A 27,582-nucleotide genomic window follows, 5' to 3' on the forward strand; every position below is an offset into this window, starting at 1 on the left:
AAGGTTCTTCAGCCTGGGAGACGGGAAGGGCCTCAGACTGGGGGCCTGGATGCACGGCTGGTCTTTCTAACTCCGAGCAGCTCTGCTGGGTCCACTCCCCTTCTCTGGCCTCACGGGCACCCAGCTGCGCTGGCCACCAGGGTCCTTGTCCCCAGGGCAGTTAGAAACCTGTGTCAAACACGTACTATTTCTGGGCCTGTTTCTGTGTCTGCTTTTGTTCCCTGTACCCCCACCCCCTCCTTCGTTTCTTAGGAATGTTTGGTTGAAAAATTCCAATCTTGTTCCAGCTGAACTGAGGGGAAAGGGGCTTTGGCCAAATGTCAGCTGGAGGATTGCAGGAGCTGGGCCCCCGGAGACCGGGTGTGGGGGTGGCTGTGGCCACTGCAGCCAGTGACTAGTTCATGCCTGGGGCAGAGACAACCAAAGAGAGATCGAGACACGGAGGGGAGCAAGAGATAGGGAGAGAGGGGACCTCCCTGGTTGTCCAATGGTTAAGACTTCACCTTCCAACACAGGGGGCATGGGTTCGATCCCTGGTCGGGGAGCTAAGATCCCCACATGCTTGCAACCAAAAAACCAAAACATAGGGACTTCCCTGGTGGTGCAGTGGTTAAGAATCCGCCTGCCAATGCAGGGGACACAGGTTCAAGCCCTGGTCCACGCAGATCCCACATGCCACGGAGCAACTAAGCCCATGTGCCTCAACTACTGAGCCTGCTCTCTAGAGCCCTCGAGCCACAACTACTGAGCCCAAGTGCCACAACTGCTGAAGCTTTCGCACCTAGAGCCTGTGCTCTGCCACAACAGAAGCCACTACAATGAGAAGTCCACACATTGCAACGAAGAGCAGCCCCTGCTTGCCAAAACTAGAGAAAGCCCGCGCGCAGCAACAAAGACCCAATGCAGATTTTAAAACAAACAAACAAACAAACAAAACCCCCAAAAAACCAAAACATAAAACAGAAGTGATATTGTAACAAATTCAATAACAACTTTAAAAAAATGGCCCACATCAAGAAAAAAAATCTTAGGGGTAAAAAAAGAGATAGGGAAAGAGAGGCACAGAGGCAGAGAGAGACCACATACACAGAGGGCAGAGATCAAAATGGGAAATGCTAAGGCACACACTGGAGAGCTGGGGGGCTGAGAGACATAAAGAAACAGAACCCAGGGGCTTCTCTGGTGGTCCAGTGGGTAAGACTCCGAGCTCTCAATACAGGCGGCCCAGGTTCGATCCCTGGTCGGGGAACTATATCCCGCATGCCGCAACTAAGACCCAGTGCAACCTAAATAAATAAATAAATATTAGAAAAGAAGAGAAAGAAAGGAAGGAAGAGGGAAAGAAAGAAACAGAGTCCTGAAGCCTAGAGACTGAGACAGTCAGGGACAGTCAGGAAGAACGAGAGAGCCAAGCCAAGAGACAGGGAGGAGCAGAGAAGGGAGACAGTAGAGGCAGACAGCAGCTACAGCAGTGCTAATAAAGCTAACGTTTACTGAGTCCCTGCCATGTGCCAGAGGCTGTGTTCAGCACTTTCCTTGCACTAACTCATTTTATCCTTACGTGGTTCCTTCCAGGGAGGGACCAGAATTATTCCCATTTTTTCAGGAGACAACTGAGGTCCCAGAGGAGTGAAATCTTGGGACGATTGGGGAGGATGCCTTTTGCACAGAATAAAGGAAAGGCCAGGTTAGACTGGATCTAAGGGATTTAACTCAGCCCAAGTAGTAGCCCAGTCTAGGATACCTCCAGCGACAGGGAACTCACTACCTCAGCTTTGCCCTCAGTTGTTTCGCTGTGAGAGGTTTCTGGCTGGAGAACAGGGTCCTGATCTGACCCCTGTGGCTGAAAGTGTCTCAGCCCCCCAGCTTTGGGCTTTAAGAAAAAGCTGACTCTGTAGAGAGAGGGGCAGGTTCTGAGCCCTCCTGTCTGCCCCTCTAGCCTCCAAAGGGTTCCTCTGCGGGCTGGGCCAGCCCCAAGGCCCAGCAATGAACCCCTCCCTCTGGGGGTGGCTTCCCGGAGGGAAGTGACCTCAGTTTGGGGGCACGCGGACCCTGACGGGAAGGGGGTCCGTGGGAGGCAGTCATGGGACATCCTGTCAGGTGGGGGGAGTCCCACTGCTGGCTGAGGCCTGTGACTGGGGGCTGGGCTGTGGATTAAGCATGTGTTCAACACCGCCTGGGTGCCGGCCCGATGAGGTAGTTTACTGACTCCTCCACCAACCCAGAAGTCATCACCATAACAATCATTCCCGCTCAAAGAACACACTTGTGGCTCAGATTCATGTTAACTCACTTCACCCTCACAATGGCCCTATGAGGTAGGGATATTACCATCCCATTTTATTTTGTTTATTAAAAAACATTTTTTTTTTGGCCACACTGCACAGCTTGCAAGATCTTAGTTCCCTGACCAGGGATTGAACCCGGGCCCTGGCAGCGAAAGCGCCGAGTCTTAACCACTGGACCGCCAGGGAATTCACCATCCCATTTTAGAGGCAGGGAAAAAGAGGCACAGAGTGGGGGAGGAACATGTCCAAGGTTACCTACAAGGAAGTGATCTAGCCAGAATCCATCCCAGGCTGCCCGGCCCCAGCTGTTTCCTCCCTTGCTCTACTCTTACTAGCCCATGCTGCAGGGGAGAAAACTGAGGCACGGGGGTTACACAGCAAGTAAGGGACACAGCTGAGGTTCAAACCCAGACTGTTATATGGCCTTCTGGAATAGTGGCCCTCTCCCTTAACCCCTCAGCTAATTATCCGCATGGCTGGCTAACTCCCTGATAGCATTAGCAATAACCATCATGCTTTATCAAATTCCAGCTACTGTGCTAAGGGCTTATGTGCAGCGTCCAGTCCTCTCAATAGCCCTAGAGGCTCTGTGCACTACTGTCAGCCCCATTTGGCAGATGGGGAAACTGAGGCTCCTTGGGAAGACTTGGAGGTCCATCTGGGGGCAATGGCCGGGCTGGGATTCAAACTGCAGTCTGTGGACCTGAGGCACCTCCCCCTCCCGCCCTGTGGTCAATAATCCTGCGGTGTTCTGTTTTCCTCCAAACTCCCCCAGGGGACTTATCAACAAAGCCGCGGCCCATTAGCGGTTTCTGCACGTTTGAAGCTGGCCCACGCCCCCAGGGTCTGCTGGCAGCCAAGCAGGGGAGGGGAGGGGAGGGGGTCTCCAGCCCTGCCTGAGGAAGGCTTTGGGGCTGCACGGCACTTGGAGAGGCTAACATCCTCCATCGCTTTCAAAAGGCCCTCGCTCCAGAGGCTGGCGGCAGCTGCAAGCTGACGACACCCACTTTATGGGTTGTGTGTGGGGCTTCCCTGTCACCTGGCTTCCAACACACTGGGGTTCAGACCCCTGGCACAGAAGCAGCAGCTGAGAGAGGGAAATGAAGGGGTAGGAAAACAAAGAGGCAGAGAGTCCTCTATCTCCTGGAGCCCTCAGTGGTTTTGGACAACTGCCGTGACCCTTCCAAGCCTCTGCTTGCTCATCTCTGAAACAGGCATCTTCCTTCTCTTCATCGGCTTGATGGTAAACACTCACAGAGAGTCTACTCTGTGCCAGGTGCTGTTCTAAATGCTTCACATGTTAATTTAATCCACATAACACTCTGCAGAACAGGTACCATTATTATTGCCTTGTATAAATGCCAAAACAGAGAGTGACGTGACTTACCCCAAATCACACAGCTTCTATTATTAAGCCGGGATTCAACCCAGCCCGGTTTGAACTTCTCCCTACTTCCACCGCCACCACCCTGGTCCAAGCTGCCGCGACTGCTTGCCTAGACTACTGCAGCAGCCTCTGTCCTGTGTCCCAGTTTCCACCCTTCGCACCCTGTAATGCATTCTCACAAGGAGGCCAGAGGATCTTTCACAAACTCAAGTCTGACCACAGCACTCCTCTGCTCGACACCCATCAATAGCTCCCTAGAGCCCTTAGGAATGAATCAGTCTAAGCTCTCCAGCTCATCTTTGAGGCCCATCACAAACTGTCTGCACAGCCTCATACTCTAACAGTGCCAAACCTCCAATTATTCTCTGAACATATCACGCATGGCTATGCCTCTGTGTATTTGCACATGCCGTTCCCTCTGAATGCAATGTCCTTCCACCCACACCACCCCATTTCCCTCCCTGCTGAGCTCCTACATGCTTGCCATGGTTCAGCTTAAGCACTGTCCTCTTAAAATCTTCTCTGCCATCCTCAGGGAGAATCCCTCCCTCCTTGGGACTCACATAGCACCTTGCACCTACAGTACCGACCTAAAGCACAGAGCTCACTAAATGTCTAGGCATCTGTTCCCTCCAGCCTGGAAGCCTCTCAAAGGTTGGGCTGGCTTTCAGTCACCTCAGCATCCCTCCGCAGCCAGGATCACAGGGAGGCAGGCACTTGGAAAATGCTAGCTAAATGAATGAATGAAAGAGTAAATGAAGGACCAAATAAACACAAGTGAACCTACCCAAGTACTACAAATGACTGGGCTGGAGATTGCAAGTTGAGGACGAATATGATTTTGTTTTGGTCGCCACGCTACTTATGTCTTATAAATATAATGACCAGGCATTTAAAAATTGGGGTGGACTCACTCAAGCCTAGATTTCAAAAATCCCCAAATATCCAAAGAGGCAACTATAACGATTGGCCTTCTTGGCAACAGTTAGCAGAAGCTGACTCACAGTCATTCCATGCATGTTTTCAAGTATTTATTGAGCACCTACTGTGTACCAGGCACTAGAGAACGACAGTTGAACGCCGTTGCCTTCCCAGCCACTGCGCACGCCTCCACTGGCTGCCCTGGCCCTGGAAGCATCTGAATGTTCAGCGTCTTTCTTGATGGGGAAATCAGGCCCCAGAGAGAGAAAGGTACTTGGTCTAGATCACCTACAACTTAGAGATAGATCTTGACCCCAGGCTCCTTGACTCTTATTTTCACAGTCCCAGGTGACCAACACCTTGGCATGAATGAACCTTTGTTCCTGAGAAGAGAGGAACCTGGGGAAAGCTCCATAATGGTGCAGTTTCAGGTGAACCCTATGCTTCCTCTAGTGTGCTCTGCTTGCAGTCGGCAGGAGAGGGGACAAAGGCTCAGCGGCGGCAGGACCCAGCCCGTCACCCGCAGAAGAGGTGGCTATGCTGCGGCTGCTGGCAGGACTGTCCTGGCTGCCAGCGCTGCCTCCTGTGATTGCCTCCTTCTTTGTCCTGCATTTCAGGGCATTCAGCTCCAGGGCCTGGCGCCAGACTCCCTCCCATCGCCCATCACCCTCCTGCCACTACTGTTCGGGCAGGTGGAGGTGGCAGCCTGGGGCAGCTCCAGAGAGACGATGGGAGGAGCCCAGAGAGGAAGAGCTGCTTGGCCAGGGTGGCAGAGCAAGGATGCAGCTACACAGGAGCCAGGGGAGGCTCAGCCTCCAGCCTGGCTGCTCCTGGAGCCCCAAGATCAGGAACAGCCCCACATCCTGGACCTCCTCGGTGTCTGACCTCCTGTATCACATCCATCACCCCTACCGAAATAGAAGGGCTTTGAGGGCAGTGATTTGTATCTGTCCTGTTCACTGCTGCATCCCTAGTGCCTAGGACAGTGTCTGGCCCCATGGTAGGCGCTCATCAAATTCCTGTTGGATGAATGAACAAATTAATACTGGCCATGATCCCATGAGATAGGTACTGTTGTTGGACCCATATTACAGAGGAGGAAACTGAGGCTCATGGAGAGACTGTGGTTTGCCCAAAGTCAAAAGCCAGCACCCCCTCCCACCCATCACCCCACCCCACAATTACCAGAGGTGCGAAGGATGGAATCTAGAGCCTAGGCCTCACCAACGAGGCTCCCAGAGGCAGCCAGTTCCAGATTTGGGGCCCCATGGTCTCAGCTGATATCAGCGAAGGGCAGCTGGAGGCTGGTGGGGTGCCTGTGTGGGCCGGGAGGCCGGGGGTGGGGTCATGGGAGGGTGACTATCTTGGGACCTGGAGGCTGTCCTGGGGAGTGGCTGCCACTGGGTGTGATGCAGGAGTGAGAGGAAGGAGGGAGGCCCAGGGAGACACAGATGTGGGGAGAGGGAGGTGTGGGAGGGCCCTGGACCCCTCCATACCCTGAGAATATCTCACTGAGGAGGGAGCTAGGGATTCCATTGCCCACAGCCTGAATGGGCAGCTCCACTGTGACCAGTCCTGCCCCTCCCCACCCTGGCCCCTCCTCATTGCTCTCCCACCACGTCCTCCATCACCCCCTCTTCAGAACTCTCATGCCTCCCCCTTCACTCCTTATCACCTTCTTCACCACCCTCCATCACAGCCCTCACAGCACCCCTGTTGCTCCCCCTCTATCCCAGCCGCTATTACCCTCCCCATCACGGTCCCCTTTATCACACTCCCCACTCTACCCTACCATTAATAGCTCCAATCAAAGCCCCCATCACCTCCCCATCCCCTGCCCCACCCCGGCTCTCATCACCTTCCCTATCACCTCCCCTACTCCAGCCCCCACACTTCCTCATCACAGCTTCCCTCACCTCCCTCATCTCTAGGTCAGACTCTACAGCTCCCTGGGACCGATGAGGATGGGGGGGAGGGGGTTAGGAGAGAGCTGGAAAGGATGGAGAGGGGAGCCGAAGGGGCAAGGTACATGAGAGGAGAGAGAAGAGGCTATGAGGAGGATTTGACCCAGGATCTCACCCCTACACCCCACAGGAGTGGTCCAGCCTTGGGCGGCGCTGTCCAAGGTGCTGGGGCAGCCAGGCCTGGCGCAGGGCAGGTGCTGCAGACCACCTGGATCTGAACCTCTGATCCATCTCTTCCTAGCCTCGGCAAGTGGCTCCCCACCCTCTGATCCTCACCTTTGCTATGTATAAAATGGGTCAGGAAGGGCCTGTGTCAGTCCCTGCCCAGCCTGCTTCAGCACTGGCCTCCAAGGGCCCATGATTAATGAGGCTGGTCCTGCAGTGTGACTCTGGGTCCCCTGGGGCCTGGCCGCTAAAGGGTGACAGCTGGCAGCCCAGCCATGCCCAGTGGGACTCAGGAGGCCTCCCTTCCCCTCCTTACTTCTTCCCACTTCCGTCGCTGTCTCCTTTTTCCACTCAGACCTGGGTTTCCTTCAGCCAGAAGTGTTCCTCAAACCATACAGACTCTTGGAGGACTCCTCCTCCAGGAAGTCCTCCCTCTCAGAGGCCCCAGGCGTACACTACCCACAAAACTTGGCCGATGGCAACCGGTACCTCTCCTATGAGGTATTTAAATCTTTTCCTTACTTGAACACGAGTACTATGTGCAAAGTAATACTCTGTGTGCTTTTACCTACATTATCTCATTCAATCCTCATGGCAATAATCCTCTCAGGTATGGACTATTCTTATTCCTATTTTACAGAGCAGGAATCTGAGGCTCAGAGAGGTTAAGGGGCTTGCCTATGGTCACACAGCCAGCAAGGGGCCAAGCTGGAATTCAGATCTATATCTGAGTCTGAGGGTTCACCTGCCATTCCCATGATGTGTATGGATATTTGCCTTTGGCTTCACTAGATCCTGAAATCCATTTGGCAGGGGTCTTGTCCTTTTTGAGTTCCTAGGAACCAGCCCAGGGCCTGGTACTGAGCAGGCACCAATGACTGTCAGATAAAAGTGTTGATGAATTTATGCTACCAGAAGAGCCTCCAGGAGCCAGACAAGCAGCCAGAGAAAAAAGGATGGCTCTGCAATGGTGGAGCGGCAGGTGGTGGGGCAGGTGGTGGCGGGAGACACCCACGTATGCATTAGTTGGACATGTGGCCACCAGCGGATAGACCCCTCCCTACCCAAAAGTACATCATCCTTCTTGCCCCTGGTGTCAGGCCCAGCCCCCTGGGGCCCTCCAGGTTATCTGCAAGAGGGTCCCGAAGGGTCCTGTAACCAGGGAGCTGGGCCCTGGAGGCCTCTGGGGTTGCACAGGCTGTACCTGCTTTGGTGCAGAATCTTGCAACAAGCCCCAGCAGGGCTCTGAAGCGAGAAGGGAGAGGGGACTTTCAATTGGCACGTTGAATGTCACCTTATTCTCCAACCTTGAGACCTGTCTGAGAGGCCTGGGCTCCAGAGGAGTGATTGACTGTGTGACCTTGGGCAAATCACTCACCCTCTCTGGGCCTCTCTCTCCAGCGATACAATGACCTGCCTGGGAGTCTAAATTCTGGCAGTGCTTTCCCCGGTGATGCGTGCTCTTGCCTCTGGGTGGCCCCACCTGGTCTCCAAAAGCCTAAGTGTGTCTTCAGACAGGATGTTCCCAATAAGGGCATGGGCTGAGTGGAGCCCCGACTACCCAGAGAAGGGATGCTGTAGGCTTGGAAGATGCTGAAACCAGCCACCACCTGTCACTCCAGCCTGACAGCTTGGGAGTGCCAGGCACAGCCGTGCTTTGAGCTGGGGGGACAGCAATTGTGGATGGTCCCCAGCCTGGCCTCCCCCAGCCTCAGCTGTCCCACCTACAGAATGGGCAGACGGCGCCCATAAGTGCCCCCAGCAGCAGAGGGAGAAGAGAATGGGAGTCACCAGTCAGTTCGAAAGGTGGCCCTCCCCCAGCCCCCGGCCATGTGAGCTCAGGGAGAAATCTGGAAATTGCCTGGGAAGTGGTTAGGTCATATCCCTGTCCAGCTGCAGGGACTGAGTGGAAAATCCAGGGTCTGGGTGAGGCCTTCAGTGGCTGCCGCCCCAACAGCAGAGGGGAGAAAGCTCTCAGGGCAGTGGTGACCTCTCATGGGGGACAGGAAACGGTTCCCAAATCTTTCTCTCACTACTGGGGGGAGCCAAAACCTTCCTCCAAGACCCCGATGGCTCCTGGGCCCAGCTCCACCACCAGCTGTTTTACCCACCTGGGCAAACCCCTCAGCCTTGGTTTTCCCATTAGTGAAATCTTGGTTTGGTCGGCTCAAGACAAAGGAAGACCAGGAAAGCTTTAGGGGAATAGCGCCATGTAGCCCAGTATCACCAATATTGCAGCACACGTGCCTCTGAAAGGAACACCAGGGTCACAGCATCCCTGCCACTTGGGTTCCGGACCTGCTGGGCTTCAAAGGGAAACTCACCCCCTGTAGAAAGTGATGAAAACAGCCCAGCAGGGGAGAGGTGATGGCGCACCAGCTAAACAAACAGCAGCCCCCTTGGGACCAGGCCTGGCCCTTCCCTTGTGGTCCAAGTCTGACACCTGGGCTTTCTTCCACCAGCTGCACGACAGGCATATAGACAGGGCATTTGTGTGTCAGCAGTGCACAAGCAGATCGGTGCTGTGTGCTTGCAGGCCCATGTGCACACCTCGGCACACACCATAAGGCGAATACTTCTGTGTAGGTCACTCTGGGCACGCCGTGGCACTAGGGCTGTCCTACTCCAAGGGCGGGTTAAGAAAAGGTTAGGGCAGGGGTTGGTGAACCGCAGCCCGAGGGTCAAATCCATGCACTGCCTGCTTTTGCACAACTCACAAGCTAAGTGGTTTTTACGTTTTCAGATGGTTGGGGAAAAAAAAGGAAGAATATTTCATGACCCATGAAAATGATATGAAATTCAAATCTCAGTGGCTGCAAAGAGTTTTATTAGAACATAGACACATTTATTCATTTGCATACTGTCTGGCTGCTTTCAAACTGCAGTAACAGAGTTAATTTATAGCAGCAGTTACAATAAAGACTGTAGGGCCCACAGAGGCTAAACTATTTGCTATCTGACCTTATCCAGAAGTCTGTGGCTCCAATGTCAGGGTGCCGGGGCATGCTGCTACCTCCCACAAAAACTTGACGTTCAGCTTCAATGAACTTGTCAAGAATTTTACAATTAGAAGATCTAGAGAGAGGTTGTATTCATTTCAGTACATATATGTGAGCTTTGGGTTTTACAACTTTATATTGTTTTTTTGTGTGTGTGTGTATGTGTACCACAATCTTTAAGATTTAGAATCTCCTACTCATCTCTCTTGCATCTGTAGTGTTCAGCACATGCTAGGCACATTAATTAGTTAAGGTTTGTGGAATAAAATAACATGTGTGGTTCTTTCCATCAACTCAACAATCCTGCTAGCAAAGCAATACTCTTGCCCACTTCATAGATGTGAAAATTGAGGTCTGGAGAGGTGGCAACGCCTGCTCGAGGCTCTTTCCTGGACCATTAACTGTGAGGACAAGATGTCCTACACTTTGTATTGCTCCTGGGAGAAGTGGGCGAGTACATTATAACACATCTGGTGGGAGACATCTTGCCTCTCCCTCTAGCAGTTTTCCAGGCATCCTAGGTCCCCTGCCAGCCCCATAGGTTTCCAGGCCTTCTTCCCTTGCTGGGGGGTCTTGGCAGGCTTCCAGGAGCCTGTAGAGCGATGAGTGGTTTTTCTTTTTCCCTTTTCCGGCAAACAGGGGGCAGGTGTGGAGTGAGCAGCTCCCAGAGGGGGCAGTGGGAAAATGACTGAAGCTGAACTTCTAGGGGATCCAGAGAGGCTAACCCCTAAGAAGAGTGCCATTGAAAGTAAGCGGCCTGCTGGAAGGGGGAGTGGAGGGAGTCTGGGGAGTTAGGAGCCCAAGTCGGGGTGTGGGAATAGGAAAGGAGCCCTGAGCAGGGGTGCAGGGACCAAAGGCAAAGTAGCCAACTTGGCACCCTTGGGTAGGGCTATCCCTGCTTCTGAGGACCGCAAGTCAGGCCCTGGAAAATTTCCCCACCCAGCACTAGCTCTGAACCTACAGAATGCCAAACACTGAGCCAAGGAGAAAATGCACTCCTTCTGCTGTCAGACCCCTGCCCTCCACCAGAGATGGTCCTGGGATAAACAAGACAGAATGGGGCAGGGGACGCCTAGCAATTCTCCATCACGGACTCTGCCTCTCTAGGAGGATGGTCACGAGGGCTCGGTGGTGACTTCCTCTACTCTCAGGATAAAATTCAAAGCCCTTTTCATGGCTGTCCAGGGCTGTATGTCTGGTCGCTGCTCCAACCTCATCTGCTACCCCCTTCCCCTCACCCACTGCACTCCAGACACAATGGATTTGAACGTGCTCTGCTCCTTCCCACTGCAGGGCCTTTGCACTGGCTGTTCCCTCTTCTGGGAACACTGTTTCCCTCACTCATTCTTTAGATTTCTATTCAACCCTGACTTCCTCAGGTTAGCCTTCTGTGACCAGTCCTAGACCAAGTTTATTTCATGTTCTCAGACTTGCAGCTGACTATCTATGTGGTTACGTGTTTGCTGGCTCACCGACTACACTGGAGTCTGCAGCATAGGTCCTCCACAAATAGACCTCTACTAAGGACCCTGGCTGTCTTTTTTTTTTTTTTTGGCCATGCCGCGTGGCTTGCGAGATCTTAGTTCCCCGACCAAGGATTGAACCTGGGCCACAGCAGTGAAAGCACCGAGTCCTAACCACTGGACCACCAGGGAATTCCCTGACCCTGACTGTCTTGCTCCCTGCAGTATTCTAGTGCTGAGCATGGGGTCTGACACACGGCAGGAGATCAGTAAATCGACGAAGGCATGAGTGAATGATCGGCACCATCAGTGAGCACAGCCAATACCCAGAGTTTTGGAACATAGATGTACTTAAAAGTAACATCGACAAACCATTTGTTATGAGTTTGCCTGTGTTTGCACACTTGGTGACCACCCTGTAGGCACCGAGCAATGTTGTAGAGCAGAGCTACCCACTAGAACTTTCTTCGAGGATGGTGATGTTCTGGATGTCTGCTGTCCAAAACAGTGGCCATGAGACGCATGTGGCTATTGAGCACTTGAAATGTGGCTAGTGGGACCAAGGAACTAAATTGTATTTAATTTTAATTAACATAAATTTAAATTGCCACATGGGCTTCGTGGCTACCATGTTGGACAGCACAGCTCTAACAGAGAAGGAACGTGTCCTACTGTCCCCAAGGCTGTAACATGCTGTTCTATCCTCTAGGGATTCACTGTAATTCCCTCCAACCTCCATCAGGTGGTCCTTGGGGGTGACCATGACAAGGATTCTTCGGCAGCTTCCATAAGGCAGGACCTCACCATTCCCCACTGCCCACCAAGCTTGTCACAGAGACCACCAGGCAACAGTGACTCAGGAAGATCTCCACAGTGGTGGCGAACAAAAATACTGAGAGGGGGACCTCCCCAGTTGTTATCACCATCATCACCTATCTCACGACACCAATGCCACCAACGTCATTCTCTCCATCATCACCATACATACATCACTCTGCTCCCAAGACCAGCACCAACACAGCCATCGACACCACCACCACCAACTCCGCAATCAATACTACCACTGACATCACTGCCAGCACTATCTCCGCCATCATTACCATCCCCCACCATCAACATCACCAACCCCCTCACCCCCACCCCGTCATTACATCCACCATCACATCACCCCAACAACACCAACACTTAGAGCCAATGTAAGATACCAGTTAAGAGTTTCGGCTTTGGAAATCAATTGTCTGGGCTTAAATCCCAGCTCTGAGTTTAAATCACTCAACTTCTGTGACACTCAGTTTCTTCATCTGTAAAATGGGACGACTACTACTACAAGTACCTCTAACATAATAGTCAGACTGGTTGTAATGGTTGGAAAAAATTAAATGAGGAAGTACATGCAAAACCCTTTTCCTATGATGATTGAGTGCTAATGATCTTCTACGTTCTGTGCTCAGTGAACATGAGTTTATTTAATCCTCACACAGCTGTGAGAGACATTGACCCATCCATTTTGCAGATGAGGAAACTGAGGCTCAGACAGGCGATATAACTTGCACACAATCCTGCTCCTAATATAAGAGGCTGGATTGGAACCCAAGTCTTCAACTGGATTAGGCTAGGCTGTCCCTTTGGTGGGGGCGGGGGTTGGATCAGCAGATTGGCCTTTCGCAGTTCTCGGTTCCCTCCTCAGGGATGCTGGGGGCATTTCAGCATCCCGCCATGAAAGGTGGTACTGTGGTGGTGATGGTGGTGGTGGAGTGGGGTGGGTAGCGAGTCCACTCACCTGTGTCCTGGCGAAACTGGTGCATGGACTGCAGGTCAATGATGTAGGGTACCAGCTGGGCGTCCACTTGCCCCAGGACCACGGAACCACGGGCATCCTCCTTGAGCACATTCTCGATGTGGTGGCACACGGTGGCCGTGTAGGGCCGCCAGCGGCTGTGCTCATTCAGCCACTCCCACACCACCACCCGGGCCACATTCTGTGGTGGGAAGCCCAGCCCGTTCACGGGCATCATCACACCCTGGCCTGGCCGTGACATGGCCGCTGCGGCCTCAGGGGCCAGGACCCTCCTATTCTGGCCCAGCTCCTCCGGAGCCTGGGAGCAGGTGGGGAACTTCCTCTTTCCCCAGGGGGGTGGGCAGGAAGGACTGTCCGGCCTTCTTTCTAACTCCTGGCCCTCTCTGAGGCCCAGAGGCCTCAGCTAAAGGAGTGCGGGGTGGTGTACCAGGCTCCAAGACCCCTTCCCAGCAGAGCTGTCTCACATAAAAGTGCTGCTCTGGAAAGCAAGTGTCTTTCTTATGATGGGGAAAACGGTGCTCTAAATTTCTTGGTTCCCTCGGCTCAGATGAGGGAGTGAGGCAGACGTCTCTACTCTAGGTCCCGGCTCTTTCCTGCTGGTCTCCCGTTCTTCCTGGTCGCGCAGGGCCTGTCACCCAGGAGGCCTGGCCCCAGCCTGCTGCTCTCTGCGGCGCCCAGCCAGCCCTCTGCGCTCCCAGTTGCGTCCCAGACCCTGCGCCTGGCTCCAGTGGGGCTGCTTGCCTGGTCTCAGGTCCGCCCCCCGACGGCTCCCGCTGAAGGGGGCGTCCCTGTCCCCGTTGTCCCCCGATCCACGGCGTCTTGGAAGGCCTGGGTGGCTGAAGAACGCACGGGGGAGGGGTGCGGTGCGTACTCCCGGCCTCTGGCCTGGGCTGCGGCTCCGGAGCTGGGCTGGGGGACGAGGGGGGCGGGGGCCCGTGGGCACGCCCCACCCCACTCGTGCTCGCGACCTGCCAGGAGACGAGAAGGCGAGAGGGCCCTTTAAGAATAGAGCGCGGCACCCCCTCCCCCCTTCCCAGGAGAGCGATGGGCTGAGAACAATGGGGAACCAATGGGGGGGGGGGCAGCAAGGGGGGCTAAAGGGGGTCGCCTGGTCGCGCTCCCTTGGGGCAGGCCTCAAGGGAGGGCTGGGGCTGGGGGCGCGATTTTCCGAGACTCCTCGCCTGCGACGCCCCCTCCTCAGCTCCCTGAGCGCTCCCCTCCCCCGGGGCCCGCTCCCGGCCGAGGGATGCAGGGTGCGCGGGGATGTGCGAGGATGCGCGGCGCTGCAGGCGCGGCCCAGGGCCCCTCAGGGGTCGCGTCACCGAGGAGGCGAAAACGAGAGCTGGATTGTCGATGACTCCCGCCCTGGGGGTAACAGCCCTCCTTTCCCAGCCCAGACCTCCCCAAAGCGCGCGCGGGCCTCCCGAAGGAGCCGGGGGTGGGGTCCCCAAGCACCCCGCGCTCTCACCGCCTCTCCTGTGCTCTGCCTCCTTCTCCGGCTCACGCTTCAGCACCGCCGCCTCCTGGGCTCCCCCTGGAGTGGGAGGGAGCCGCGGTCCCGCCTCCGCGCCCTTTCCCTCCCAGGCCGCGCGCCGGGGCGCTGGGCTTTCCGCGCGCGTGGACAGACTACCCCGCCGACCGACGGACGCGTGAGCCGGCTGCCGGCCGCCGGGATCCCGCGGGTGGGAGGCGGCAGCGGCCGCGCTCAGGGGAGGGAAGGGGGAGGGGGCGGAGAAGGAGGAAGGGGAGGAGACAGATCGAGGCCCTCAGCGCCGCCGGCGCTGACACGCGAGTCCCCGAGTCCCCGGGCGCCCCATATCCTAGGCCCACCTGAGACCCCACGGGGCCTCCTGATCCCAGCAGGGAGCAAGGCATGGAGTGGGCTGTCAACTGGATCTCCTACTTGTGTCTCAGTCATCTTTACATTCCAGTTGCCCAGTCCAGGGGCTGGTACACAATAGATGCTCAATAAATGCTTGAAGGAATGGAATAAGGTCCAGAGGTTGTTTAAAGAAAGATCTTAAAGCGTTCTAGGGTAAGCGTTCTATTCTCCTTCCACTATTCTGGGGGAGGGGAGGGAGGAGGGACTGGCAGAGGGAATCATGGAATCGGAAGTGTATGTATGGGATAACTGAGGCCCAGAGAGGGTAAGAAATAGGCCCAGGATCACACAGCAGCTTAGAGCAGTGCCCAGACAACACCCAGAGCTGATTCTCCTCCCAGGACCCAGTTAGCCAGCCCAGAGCCCACTTCCTCAAGGCAAGTGGGATTAGCAACAACATGTTGCCTCCAGGAGGGTGAGGGGACCTAGGCCAGGAGGCAGAGACCTCAGAGGAAGGTGAGGGTGGGCCTTCTGTCATCTCATTCAGGGGTGCCTACAAACAACAGGTGCTCAATAAATGCCCAGTGCGAGTTGGTTGGATGGAAAGGGAGGCAGGTGGTGGCAGCAGCTGAAGTGTTAATGGGATGACCAGCTCTCCCTCCTCTGGCAGGCTGAATGCAACTGAGAACGCACATCATCTGGGAGGGGGATGGACCACCCGGGGCCTCGGGTGTTTAGATTAGGGACGATGAAGGATGCGTCCGGGAACTCCAGCCTGGGTGGCAGACGGAGGTCAGTGGCTAGTTTGGGAGCCCGTCCAGAGCAGCCCACGCACCTCTTCCTCTCCAGGGCAGATGGTGATAAATGAGACAAGGTCAGGGGCAGACTGCTCAGGGGAGCTTTCCCAGAACTGAGCTCCAGCTCCTTGGCCAGCTGGAGTGACGTTCCCCCCCGCCACCCCCCAGCCCCTGCTGTCTCCTGCTGTCCAGTGCTCCAGGGGCTTGTCCAGATTGGGCCATGATTCTGTTTGCTTCTGCCTGCTGCAGATTAAAACAGAGGCTCTGTCTGCGGGCAGGGCCAGCTCTGCAGTGCTAGTGCTCCAATGGAATTTTAGCCTAGGGTCCACTGATGGCTTTCCAGGGGTCCATGAGCCCTGTCCTCCCATTACCGGCAAGTTTGTATGTCTGTGCATTTTTTCTAGAAGGGCTCTGGCTTTCAGCAGATTTTTCTCAAAGGAGGTTGTGACCCAAAAGATTCAGAGCTGATGCTGAACAACATTATATTACAGAAGGGGATCTGGGGACCTCAGGGTGGAGAAGAAACTGGCTCAAGGTCACATGGAAATTTAGCAGCAAGTTGGAAAGAAGAACCCAAGACTCCAGACTGTATAATACTATTTACTGTCTGACTAAATGTCACCTCCTCCAGGAAGCCTTCCCTGAACTCATCCCATCTTCCTCTCTGTTCCTTTGCACATACCTTGATGTGACACCCTGAATCACAACTAGCCACTTCAATGGGATCTGTCCCCGCTAGAGTGAGATATCCATGAGATCAGATACTAGGTCTTATTCATCTCTGTGTGGTGTGGCTGGTGTTTACTACATAAGCATTTTTATTTATTGAGTGCCTATTATGTGCTCACTCCTCTTCACAGCTGTCCTACAAGGTAGGTAATATGGTCCTCATTTTACAGATGGAAAAAAAATCTCCTGGCGCTTAAAGGGGTTAAGTAGCTTGCCCAAACTCCCACAGGGAGTGAGTGGCAGAGCTAGGATTTGAATCCCAAACCCTTTTGCACCTCCCACATTACCATGCTGCCGTGGTGTTTGTTCAGCGATGAATGAGTGGCAGCCAGCTGGGGATCTGGTGCAGCATGGCCCTAATGGCCCCTCTCAATTGGGCTGTGGAGCATCTGGAAGTACAAAGCCATGCTCCCCAGGCATCCTGGGAAAAAGGGATTCCAAGGAGGGGAAAGGAATTTGGCCTTCGAGGAGCTCATGAGCCACTGGGGAGATGGCTCAGACACCGGTGGAGAAGCCAAGAGAACAAAAGCAATCTGTCATGAACTCTTTTTAAAATGTATTGTATGTACATATGACATCCCTAGTAGAAGAATCCCAGGATTTTCTCTTCTGTGTGTTTCTGTCTTGCTTCCTTGTGGCCATGGTACTAGCTGAGATCATCAAAACAATCAGTTGGGAGAAGATGATTCTGCCGCTCTTCTAGGTCTTTGAGTGACACGTCAAATCGGAGGCTGATCACGCTTATTTAACCTGTGTGAGTTTCACAATGATTTTCTTGCTTTGTGATCATCAGTGATTTCAAATTCACTGATATAGCCATGCTTCATCATCACAATTAGAAACCAGACGATGACTTTGGAGCACGACCTAAGGGAACTTGGAATTTTTCTTCTCAGCATTGTTGATGCTCTTAAGAGCATTGGCCAGGATGTTCACGTGCACCATTAGAGCAGCACGGAAAGATGGCAGAAAGAGATGACTCATTCTCTGTTTTCCTATCCATCCATTTACCCATCCATCCATCCATCCATTGATTCATCCATTCATCTATACATTCAACTGTATAAGTTCCCTCGCTCCCTCTCTTTCTCCTACCTACCCATCCCTCCATCCATCTATCCGCTCATCTATCTCTCCATCTATCTGCCCAAAAAATACCAGACCCAGCCCATGAGCCAGGTCCTAGGCTATGTGCAGAGACACGGAGATAACCCAAACAGCATGGTTCTTGCTCTCTCCTTTCTCAGAGTCTAGTGGGAGAGTGAGCCATGAATCAAAGAATCACATAAAGTATGATTACAAAACTTTGCAAGAGCCATGAAGAAGTTCAGGATATCATGCAGGCCTCTAACAGGGGTCCGGCCAGGTCTAGGGAGTCAGGGAAGGCTTCTCAGAGGAGGTGACATTTCAGCTACTCCCCGAAGGATCCATAGTCTTAATGTGGCTAAACCAGTGGGAGGCGGAGCAAGAATGTGCAAAGGCCCAGAGGTGGGAAAGAGCTTCGTGTGTTAACGCAACAGAAGGGGGCTTCCCTGGTGGTGCAGCGGTTAAGAATCCACCTACCAATGCAAGGGACACGGGTTAGAGCCCTGGTCCGGGAAGATCCCACATGCCGTGGAGCAACTAAGCCCATGCGCCACAACTACTGAGTCTGCACTCTAGAGCCCGTGAGCCACAACTATTGAGGCCATGCTCCTAGAGCCCGTGCTCCGCAACAAGAGAAGCCACCGCAATGAGGAGCCCGCGCACCCCAATGAAGAGTAGCCCCTGCTCCCCACAACTAAAGAAAGCCCATGTGCAGCAATAAAGACCCAATGCAGCCAAATTAATTAATTAATTAAAAAATACAAATAGTGCCTGCCTCATGGAGTTGTCATGAGGATTAAATGATAAAAAACAAATAAATACAGCAACAGAGAGGAGGCTGGAGTTGCCACTGAGAATGGATCAGGGGTGAGTGTCGGGCAAGTCGAGGTGGGCAGGGCCACCACACAGCATGGGTTTGGGATTTTTCTCCTGAGAGCAGTGGGGAGTTACCGAAGGGGATTTAATGTGATTTGAGTTGTGTTTGAAAGAGCCTGAAAGTAACTAGACTTGATTGAGCACCTACTGCTGGGCTAAGTTCCCTGGAGGGGGAAGTGAAGATGTGGGAGGTGTTCTGTGGGACACAGAACAAGATGGGCGACCCTGAAGACCATACCAAGGTCATGTATAATCGGGACACGAATTCTGGGAGGCAGATGTCACCCCTGCCGTCCACCCTGAGATGCCAAGTGAGTTAAGGCTTTTCCAGATTCTTCTCTCCAGCTCCCTACATCCTGGTGCATGGACCAGCTGTGACCTTTCCTTCAGCAGTGGGGAAAAGTTTAAGTGGGAAACAAGAAACAGAGCAAGAAAGACTGTTTGGGTGTCTTGGGGACTGAAACAGGGCCCCTGGAACTCAGAGCACTCTCTGCTGAAAGCAGGGGACTTCCTCGGGGCTGCAGGATGCAGGTGGGGTGGCGAGTGGTAAAAGGTCACTCGCTGCCTGCTGAGAACTGGTGGTGGAATCAGAGAAACCCCAGAACAGTAACACGCACAGCTGGCCCTGGTGGGCGAGGGAGGTCCTCGGGCACAGCGGCCAGGGCAGGGCAGGAGCTGATAGTTTAGTGGGGTGGACAGCAGAGAGAGACAGTAAACAAAGACATAAGTAGAATACATAGTATATCATAGCATGTAAGTGCTGTGCAGAAAAATAAAGCCTTCTTAACCTTGCTGGTGGGGCTGTGAATTGCAGCAGCCATGTTGGAAAACAGTCTGGCTTTATCTCCTAAAGCCGAGCACGTGTATATCCTATGACCCAGCAATCCTACTCCAAAGTATGCACCATGGAGAAATGCTGGCCCATCTACACCAGGAATTACATGGAAGAATATTCGTAGGGGTGATGTCCACAGCGGCCAGAATTTGGAAACATCCACATGCCCATCTATGGGAGAGCAGATAAATAAATTCCCACAATGAAATATTACTTGGCAGTCAAAACACAGGAACGATAGCCACACATCGTAATATGGATGGATCTCTGAGACAGATTAGCCAATGAAAAATGTCCTGTTACATAAACACGATACGCTTTCTATGAAGTTAAAAGCAACTGAAAGTATATACACACATATGCAATAATAAACAATAAAAAGGAAAGAAGGGAAGAATAACTATAGGATTCAGGATGGAGATTATGGTGAGGGGATGATGGTAGGGCGGGGGAACCATCTGGTTAGTTGTAGATCATTGTCAAGACTATAGTTTTTGTTTTGAGTGGTAGTTTCACAGGTATTTATTACACTATTTTATTTAATAATTAAATGCTGATGAGAGTGAGCTATGAATCAAGGGTTATGATTACCCCCCTCTTTATTTTTTGTGAGTTTAGGTTGAAGAAAAAAATCAAGAAAGCAAGGGAGGGGCTAGAGCATACTAGTGGTGGCAGGTGGGTTGCAATTTTCAATCAGTTAGTCAAAGAAGGCGCCACTGGGGTGACATCTGAGCCAAGACTTGAGGGAGGGAGGTAGTGAACCATAGGAGAGTTCTAGGGAAGGGTGTCCTAGGCAGAGGACAAAGTAAGTGCAAAGGCCCTGAGGTGGAATTGTGCTTGGCATGCTCTAGGAATGGCAGCAGGGTCTGTGGGCTGGAGGAAGGGAGTACGGGCACCTGTCCTACATGGAGAGAGAATAAAGCTGGCTTCGGGGAAAGGATACGGAGGATGGTCCAGGATTTTCCGAGGAGCCCAGACCCTGGATCTGCTCTTCTCAGCACTTTGCTGTTTGATTTTTTTTCTTTGAGTCCATGAGACACTTCAAGTTTTCTTAGTTTAACAGAGTTTCTTCCTTGCAATGGTTTAGCTGGGTTTCTATTACTTGCAACCCAGTGAGTCCTATTTGGTTAAATCACTGACCCTACCTGGTCCAGAAGATCATGGTGCAGGTTTCTTCAGGAGAAGTTTCACAAGAGATAAGTGCAGATTCGAGAGCGGATGCTGTACAATAGAAAACCACCCAGAGCTGGGAGGAGACCCAGGCCAGTATCAGATACCGGGCATGGAATGGTAATTAGCCCATCCATTGAGTGCTTTCTAAACATCAGCGATTTTATTAACTTCCTTCCATCCTCCTGGGTATTAATACAGATTTTACAGATGAGGAGACTGAGACCCAGGGAGGTTATGACACACACAGTGAGCAGCTGAGTGGGAAAACCCCAGGTCTGGTTGACCGCGAAGCCCCTGCACCTGGGGTAGGAGGTCTCTGTCTGACCCATTTCCATTGCCGTGTCCCCTCAGTTTTGGGTAACCTGGGGGCAGGTGAATCCTTGTCACCTGTCCCTCTTATCCAGCCCCTGGGCCATGTGGAGACCCGCGGGCAGCTAGGCGGGATAGGCGCACTCCATCCAGGACTCACTTTGTCTCCAGCACAGGGGGAAGGGACCCAGAGAAAGAACGGGGCTGCGTCGGGCATGAGGCGGGGTTGCGGTGCAGCTCTGGGGTTTATGCAGATCTGGTCCATCTGGGGAAGGCGGGGAAGAGAGAGAAGCTCCAACTTTTTCCAGGATCCTAGTGCATTTTTCTCCCCTCTCTAGAAAGCTCCAGCTCGGTCCACGGGGTGGAAAGGGCGGGGAGAGCTGTGAAATGAAATGGCAACATAGCGCCCCCTGGTGGCCTATTTCGGGTCCTTGCTCTAATGCTGGAGCGATTTCCAGGTAATTCATTGTAATTTATTTTTATTGTGGTAAAAACACATAACATAAAATGTATCATCTTAACCACTTGTAAGCGTACAGTTCAGTTGTATTAAGCATATTCAAATTGTTACTCTGCCGATCTTAAGAACGATTTCATCTCATAAAACTGAAATTCTATACCTATTAAATAACTCCTCTTCCCCTGCCTCCACCCCCCCATCCCCACCCCTGGCAATTACCATTTTACCTTCTGTCTCTATGAATTTGACTCCTCTAGATACCTCATATACATTGAATTATACAGTATTTGTCTTTCTGTGACTGGCTTATTTCACTTAGCATAATTTCCTCGGGATTCTTTCATTTTGCAGCATGTGTCAGAATCTTCTTTTTTAAGGCTGAGTAATATTCCAATGTATGTGTACACCACGTTTTGTTTGCTTCCACCTCTTGGCTATATTGTAAATGGTACTGCTATGAACATGGGTATGCAAATATCTGAGATCCAACTTTCAATTCTTTCCAGGCTATACCCAGAAGTGGAATTGCTGGACCATACGTGCTATGGACTCATTTGTGTTCCCTCCCCCAATTCATTTGTTGAAGCCCTAACCTCACAATGTGACTCTATTTGGAGATATGGCTCTTAGGAGGTAATTAAGGTTGAATGAGGTCATATTGGGGTCCTGATCTGATAGGACTGGTGGCCTTATAAAAAGAGGAAGAGACAGAGTTCTCTCTCTCTTCTCCCTGTCTTCAGTCACATGTTGAGGAAAGACCACATGAAGACACAACAAGAAGGCACTCATCTACAAGCCAGGAAGAGAGCTCTCACCAGAACCTGACTAAATGGGCACCCTGATCTTAGACTTCCCACCTCTAGAACTGTGAGAAAATATAGTTCTGTTGTTTAAGCAACCTGCCCCGCCCCCCACCCCCCCCCACCCCCCCCACCCCCCCGGCAAGTTTATGGTATTGTGTTACATCAGCCTGGGCTGACTAATACAGTTTAGTAAATCTACTTCCAGTTTCTGAGGAACTGAAGTATTGTTTTCCACCGCAGCTGCACCATTTTACACTCCCACCAACCGTGCACAAGGGTTCCAATTTCTCTCTATCCTCACCAACACTTGTTATTTCCTATTTTGTTGATAGTAGCCATACTCATGGGTGTTCCAGGTAATTTTTCTCCTGACCTTTCAGTGAAGGCTTACATGTGCCCAGTACCGGGCTAAGCATGTCCTATGTCTTTCTTTCTTTCCCTTTCTTTCTTTCTTTCTTTCTTTCTTTCTTTCTTTCTTTCTTTCTTTCTTTCTTTCTTTCCTTTCTTTCTTTCTTTCTTTCTTTCTGCATTGGCTCTTCATTTCTGCACACAGGCTTTCTCTAGTCACGACAAGCGAGGGCTGCTCTTCACTGTGGTGCACGGGTTTCTCATTGTGGAGGCTTCTCTTGTTGCAGAGCATGGGCTCTAGATGCACAGGCTTCAGTAGCTGTGGCACACGGGCTCAGCAGTTGTGGCCCACAGGTTTGGTTGCTCCATGGCATGTGGGATCTTCCCAGACCAGGGCTCGAACCTGTGTTCCCTGCATTGGCAGGTGAATTCGTAACCACTGCGCCAACCAGGGGAGTCCCTGTTTGCTATCATTTAATCCTCGTGTTCGCAAGTGAAAGTGTCAGCATCGTCCACGCTTACAGATGAGGAAACTGAGGCCCAGAAGTTGGAGGGACAAGCAACTAACTTTAACATCACCAGCCAGTAATATTTACATCAAGGACTTGAACTTGGTTGTGTGCCTCTCTACAGCCCAGAATCTTGATGGAAATCCTAATAATTTTGGTGATTTTGGTGATGATGACAGCTAGTGGTCACAGAGCATTATCCCTGTGCCAGGCACTGTCCTCCACTTTTTAACATATCTTTTAACCCACTTAAGCTTTATAACAATGCTAGGAGATATAATACTACTATCCCCATTTAACAGATGAGGAAACTGAGGCTCAGAAAACTCAGATTGCATGCTCAAGGTCAGATGGCCGCTAAACAGTACAATCAGGATTTGAAGCCAGTGTCCTATTCTGCCTTCCTGTGGACACACATAGCTTCAAGCAAATCCCGTTTATGAAAATCCAAATCCTCCCAGAGTAAAAATGAGGGAAGGAGTATTTGCTGTAATAAAAGCATCACTACTGCAACTCTCCTTCCTGGTGTGTATGTGATGCTGCACAGTTTGCAAAGGATTCTTGCGGCTCAGCAGGATTAATCCTCATGCCACCTTTGTTGAAAAGGGACTGGTTTTGCATATAAGAGGGCCTGTGAGTGACCTGAGATAATCTCTGGGTCCCTGGGAGCTGGTACTCCAACCCTGGGCTCCCAAGGAAAGCTCAGGCATTTGTATCAAACAAACCAAGTTTGTACCTGGCTCCCATTCTCTTTTCTGCCTGTCTTTCTTTCTTTCTTTCTTTCTTTCTTTCTTTCTTTCTTTCTTTCTTTCTTTCTTTCAGTTTAAATTTTTATTTTAAATTCATTTTGGGCTTATAGAGAAGTTGCAAAGAATGCAATGAATTCTTGCATATCCTTCACTCAGAGGCTTCAAATGTTAACATTTTGCTGTACTTGCTTTCTTTCTCTCTTTCTCTCCAATTGATTGGATGAGGCCCACCCTCATTATGGGAAATAATCTGCTTTACTCAAAGTCTACTCACTTAAATGCTAATCACATCTAAAAATACCTTCGCAGCAACATCTTGACTGGTGTATAACCAAACATCTGGGCACTATAGCCAGGCCAAGGTAACACATAAAATTACCCAGCCCAGCTATCAAGGTTCTTTCATGCTTCTGCTTTTCCATCCTAGACATGTTCATATTTCAGCCTTAGCACTGTTACCTCAAGGTTACAAAATGGCTGCTGAAGCTCCAGAAATCACAATCTCAGACAACAATAGTGTCCAGAGCAGTGTCCAGGGAAAAGAGGATTAAAAAAAAGCTCTTTTCCTTGTCCACCTCTCAATAGACAGTCTGTGAATAGACTGGAAGAGAGTCTTCCCAGAATCCCTTAGCAGACTTCTATGTTTAATTGGCCAGAAGGAGGTCACATGACCACCTCTAGACCAATCACTGTCAAGGGGGCATGGGAGTGGCTTAGAACAATCAAGACTCATCCCCTAGGACCAGGTGGATGATTTGGTGGAGCAAGGAAAAATGGAGGAATGACTGCTGGGTAAGCAACCATAACACTGGAACATATTTGAGGCTGTTTAAATGCTGAGGAGTGAACCAATGGGTGACTGAAACTTGGTAGAGGCAAGAGTCCCATAAAGGAAGGGACGTGTGTAGAGAGTTGGCTTGGGTCTCCTTTGCAGGCTTCACTTTCATGGCTTGCCCAGTGCCCTTGACAATTTACAGACTGTCTGGGAGACACCACCTGGTCAGGTAGACAGGGCAGCCCAGTTACAGAGGAGGAAGTGGCCACCACCAGCCGTTGTCCTCTCCGATGTGACTATCTGGCTCTGTCCCATGGACTCCCAGGACACCGGGACAGCCATCTGCTGCTCTAGAAGCTGAGTCTGCAGCGAGGAGACCATGGAGATTTCCCCAGCGAGGAAGGGGGTGGAAGGAGAGAGGGAGGAGGAGGAGCTCTTGACCCCAAAGCTAACAGCCAGAAAGAGAGGTCAAGGGTATGCTGAAATGGGTTGGAAAATGCAGTCCTCATTTACAGGACATTTTCCAAGCCTTTTCACATTTATTGTCTTGTTTAAGTATCCCCATGGGCGAGGGAGACAGAGATCATTCTTCTTATTATGTGGATGAGGCTCTAGAGGTCCAGAAAGTCAAAAAGCCTCGCCCAAGGCCTCCATATGCATTTCCTATTGCTGTTGTAACAAACCACCACAAAACTTAGCGGCTTTAAACAATACAAATTTATTATCTTATAGCTCTGGAGGTCAAAAATCCTAAAGTCAAGGTGTCAGCAGGCCTGCGTTCATTCTGGGAGGCTTCAAGGGAGAGTCTGTTTCTTTGCCTTTCCCCGCTTCTAAAGGCCACCTGCATTCCTTAGCTTGTGACCCCTTCCTCCATCTTCAAAGCCAGCATCTTCCAATCACACCGCCTTTCCTCACTCTGATCTCCTGCCACCCTCTTCTAAGGACGTTTGTGATTACATTGGGCCCACCACCTGGATAATCGAGGACAATCTCCCTGCGTCATGCTCCTTCCTTTAATCACATCTGCAAAGTTCCTTTTGCCATGCGAGGTAACAGATTTGTCAGTTGTGGGAATCAGCCCGTGGACGTCTTTGGAAAGACATTATTCAGCCTATGGTAGTGACCAGTTGAGGAGTGACTGAGACATTCTGAGCCCCTACGTTGCTCCTTTGCCCTCCTGCTCAGCAGTTTCACTGTGGCTGCAGTCACTAACAGATCCTGTTTTTGCCTTGTGCACCCCAGGGGCAGCATTTCAGTGGATCCTGCATTTGCCATCTTTAGGTAAGGAATGAACACATGGGCCCCGGAGTTTGGCTGTCTGAGTTGAAATCCTAGCTTCATCTCTTCCTAGTTGTACGATGGTGGGCAAGTTACTTTACTTTTCTGTGACTCTGTCTTCTCATCTGTAAAATGGGAATGATGATAATAGATACCTGTCCCCTAGGTATGGAGTATGAGGAGTAAACGATTTCATGAATGTCGAACTGTCAGAGCAATGTCTGCTTCATAATAACTTCAGTACATATTAGCTTGCTTTTTTGCTTTTAATTGAAGGGATGACAGCCCATCATTTACTCTCCACCAGCGTGCTTTGCTCTCTGAAGATGTCAGGGTATTTAATACCAGCCGCCACAATAGACAAACCTGGAATAGCAGTGGCTAAATGCAATAATCTTTGACTTATCACTACTTTGCAATCATGATAGTAATTAGAGTGGAGTCTTCATTTTAACCAATGCCCAAGGGCTGGGCTTATTGGTGGGGACCCTGGGAGCTGCAGCTGAGGCTCTTGGGTGGAACTGTCTATGTCCACCAGGCTCTTGGGTGGGATTGTAACCCCGAGGGTGAGGGTCTTTCTCTGGGGCTCGGATCATTACAGATGGTGAGGGTCACCTGGCCCAGGTTGGGGTGAGGGGGCTGCAGCTTGGGTTCAGGGCTCAGCTGGAAGTATGCTGGAGGTCTCATTACTCAAGGAGAATCTTTTTGTTTTTGATGACCCATGGCCTTTCCAACCTTTTCTCCATGCAAGCTGAGATCCACAATGGTTCACTAACTCCCAAAGCCACGTTTATGGGAGTCCACATGTTAAGATAAATGCTTAGAATTTGAAGGCAGAGAGGCCCAGGGTAGAATCCCATCAGCCTACCTACTTGCTGCAGGCCCTTGGGCCTGGGATATGCCTTCACTGGGCCTCAATTTCCTTATTTGTAAAGTGGGGATAATGGTACCCAACTCAGAGGGCAGCTTTGAAGCTTGAAGGAGACAAGGTACTTATCTCTCAACATCCTTCCCCACCCCTACAAACTACTCCCCCCAAAATCAAGGCCTGTCTCCTCCAGGTTCTACAGCCACCAAACCCACTCCCCTGTCCCCATCCCAACACCACTGTCCTTTTCTCTTATGGTAAATGAAGTGAGCATTTTCCATGTTTAAAGATCACTTTAACATCTTTTTTCATGAATTGTCCATTCATATTTTTTGTCCATCTTTTCTACCTGGTTTTCACATTTTCCCCTCAAATTTGAAGAGTTATTCACATATTAGTGAGACTAGCCCTTTATCCATGATACATGTTATAAATATCTCCTCCCCGTTTGTCACTTATCTTTTAACTTTGCTCATGGTGTTTTTGACGTGCAAAAGTTAATGGAAATTTTATGTAGTCAGATGTACTAATTTTTTATTGTCTTTGGATTTTGAGTCATGGTTAGAGGCCTTTTTTTCCACACACAACTTATGGAGGAATTCACCCATGTATATACCTCTAGTAATTGCAGTTGCATTTTTTACATGTAGATGTAAAAAATGCAACTGCATCTACATCATCATTTAGGAGTTTATTCTTGTGTATTGTGTGAGGAGCGGATAAAAGAAAAACAGAGAAACTGTTTTTGGGACAACTGGTAAAATTCGAATAAAGATCCTATAGTAGACAATAGTATTAAGCAAATGGCAAATCTCCTGAGTGTTATAATGGTATTGTGGTTATGAAGGATAACGTCTTTTCTCTTATATGATCACCTGCAGTATTTAAGGTTGACACGTCACGATATCTTCAAGTAACTCTCAAATGGTTGAGCAAATTTATATATATATGTAATTATATACATATGAAGAGACAATAAGATGTGACAAAAATATTAGCAATTGATGGCAGGCATATGGGTATTTATTATACGTTACTATTCTTGCGACTTTTTTTTTTTTTGAAATTGCGACTTTTCTTGAGGTTCAAGAGTTTGAAAAATAGGAAGTTGGGAGGAAGTTTGAGTAGTCGGTCCAGGGCGTCGGGCCCCTTTAAGATGGCCCCGCCCCACCCCTTATGT

At 51.0% G+C, this 27,582-nt stretch overlaps 1 protein-coding gene and 1 pseudogene across 1 annotated transcript in view; both read right to left on the minus strand.

The window, feature by feature from the left end:
• DTX1 (deltex E3 ubiquitin ligase 1) overlaps positions 1-13,327 on the minus strand; it is a 34,420-nt gene extending 21,093 nt beyond the window's left edge. Inside the window, exon 1 of the mRNA XM_057745598.1 lies at positions 12,968-13,327. Coding sequence (XP_057601581.1) covers positions 12,968-13,226 — 259 coding nt within the window. The 5' untranslated portion in view covers positions 13,227-13,327. The remainder of the gene's footprint in view (positions 1-12,967) is intronic.
• Positions 13,328-16,913: 3,586 nt separating this feature from the next.
• Positions 16,914-17,281, minus strand: LOC130859069 (40S ribosomal protein S15a-like; annotated as a pseudogene).
• Between the last annotated feature and the right edge of the window lie 10,301 nt (positions 17,282-27,582).

This window comes from Hippopotamus amphibius, chromosome 8, assembly GCF_030028045.1.
Source record: "Hippopotamus amphibius kiboko isolate mHipAmp2 chromosome 8, mHipAmp2.hap2, whole genome shotgun sequence".
NCBI lineage: Eukaryota > Metazoa > Chordata > Mammalia > Artiodactyla > Hippopotamidae > Hippopotamus > Hippopotamus amphibius.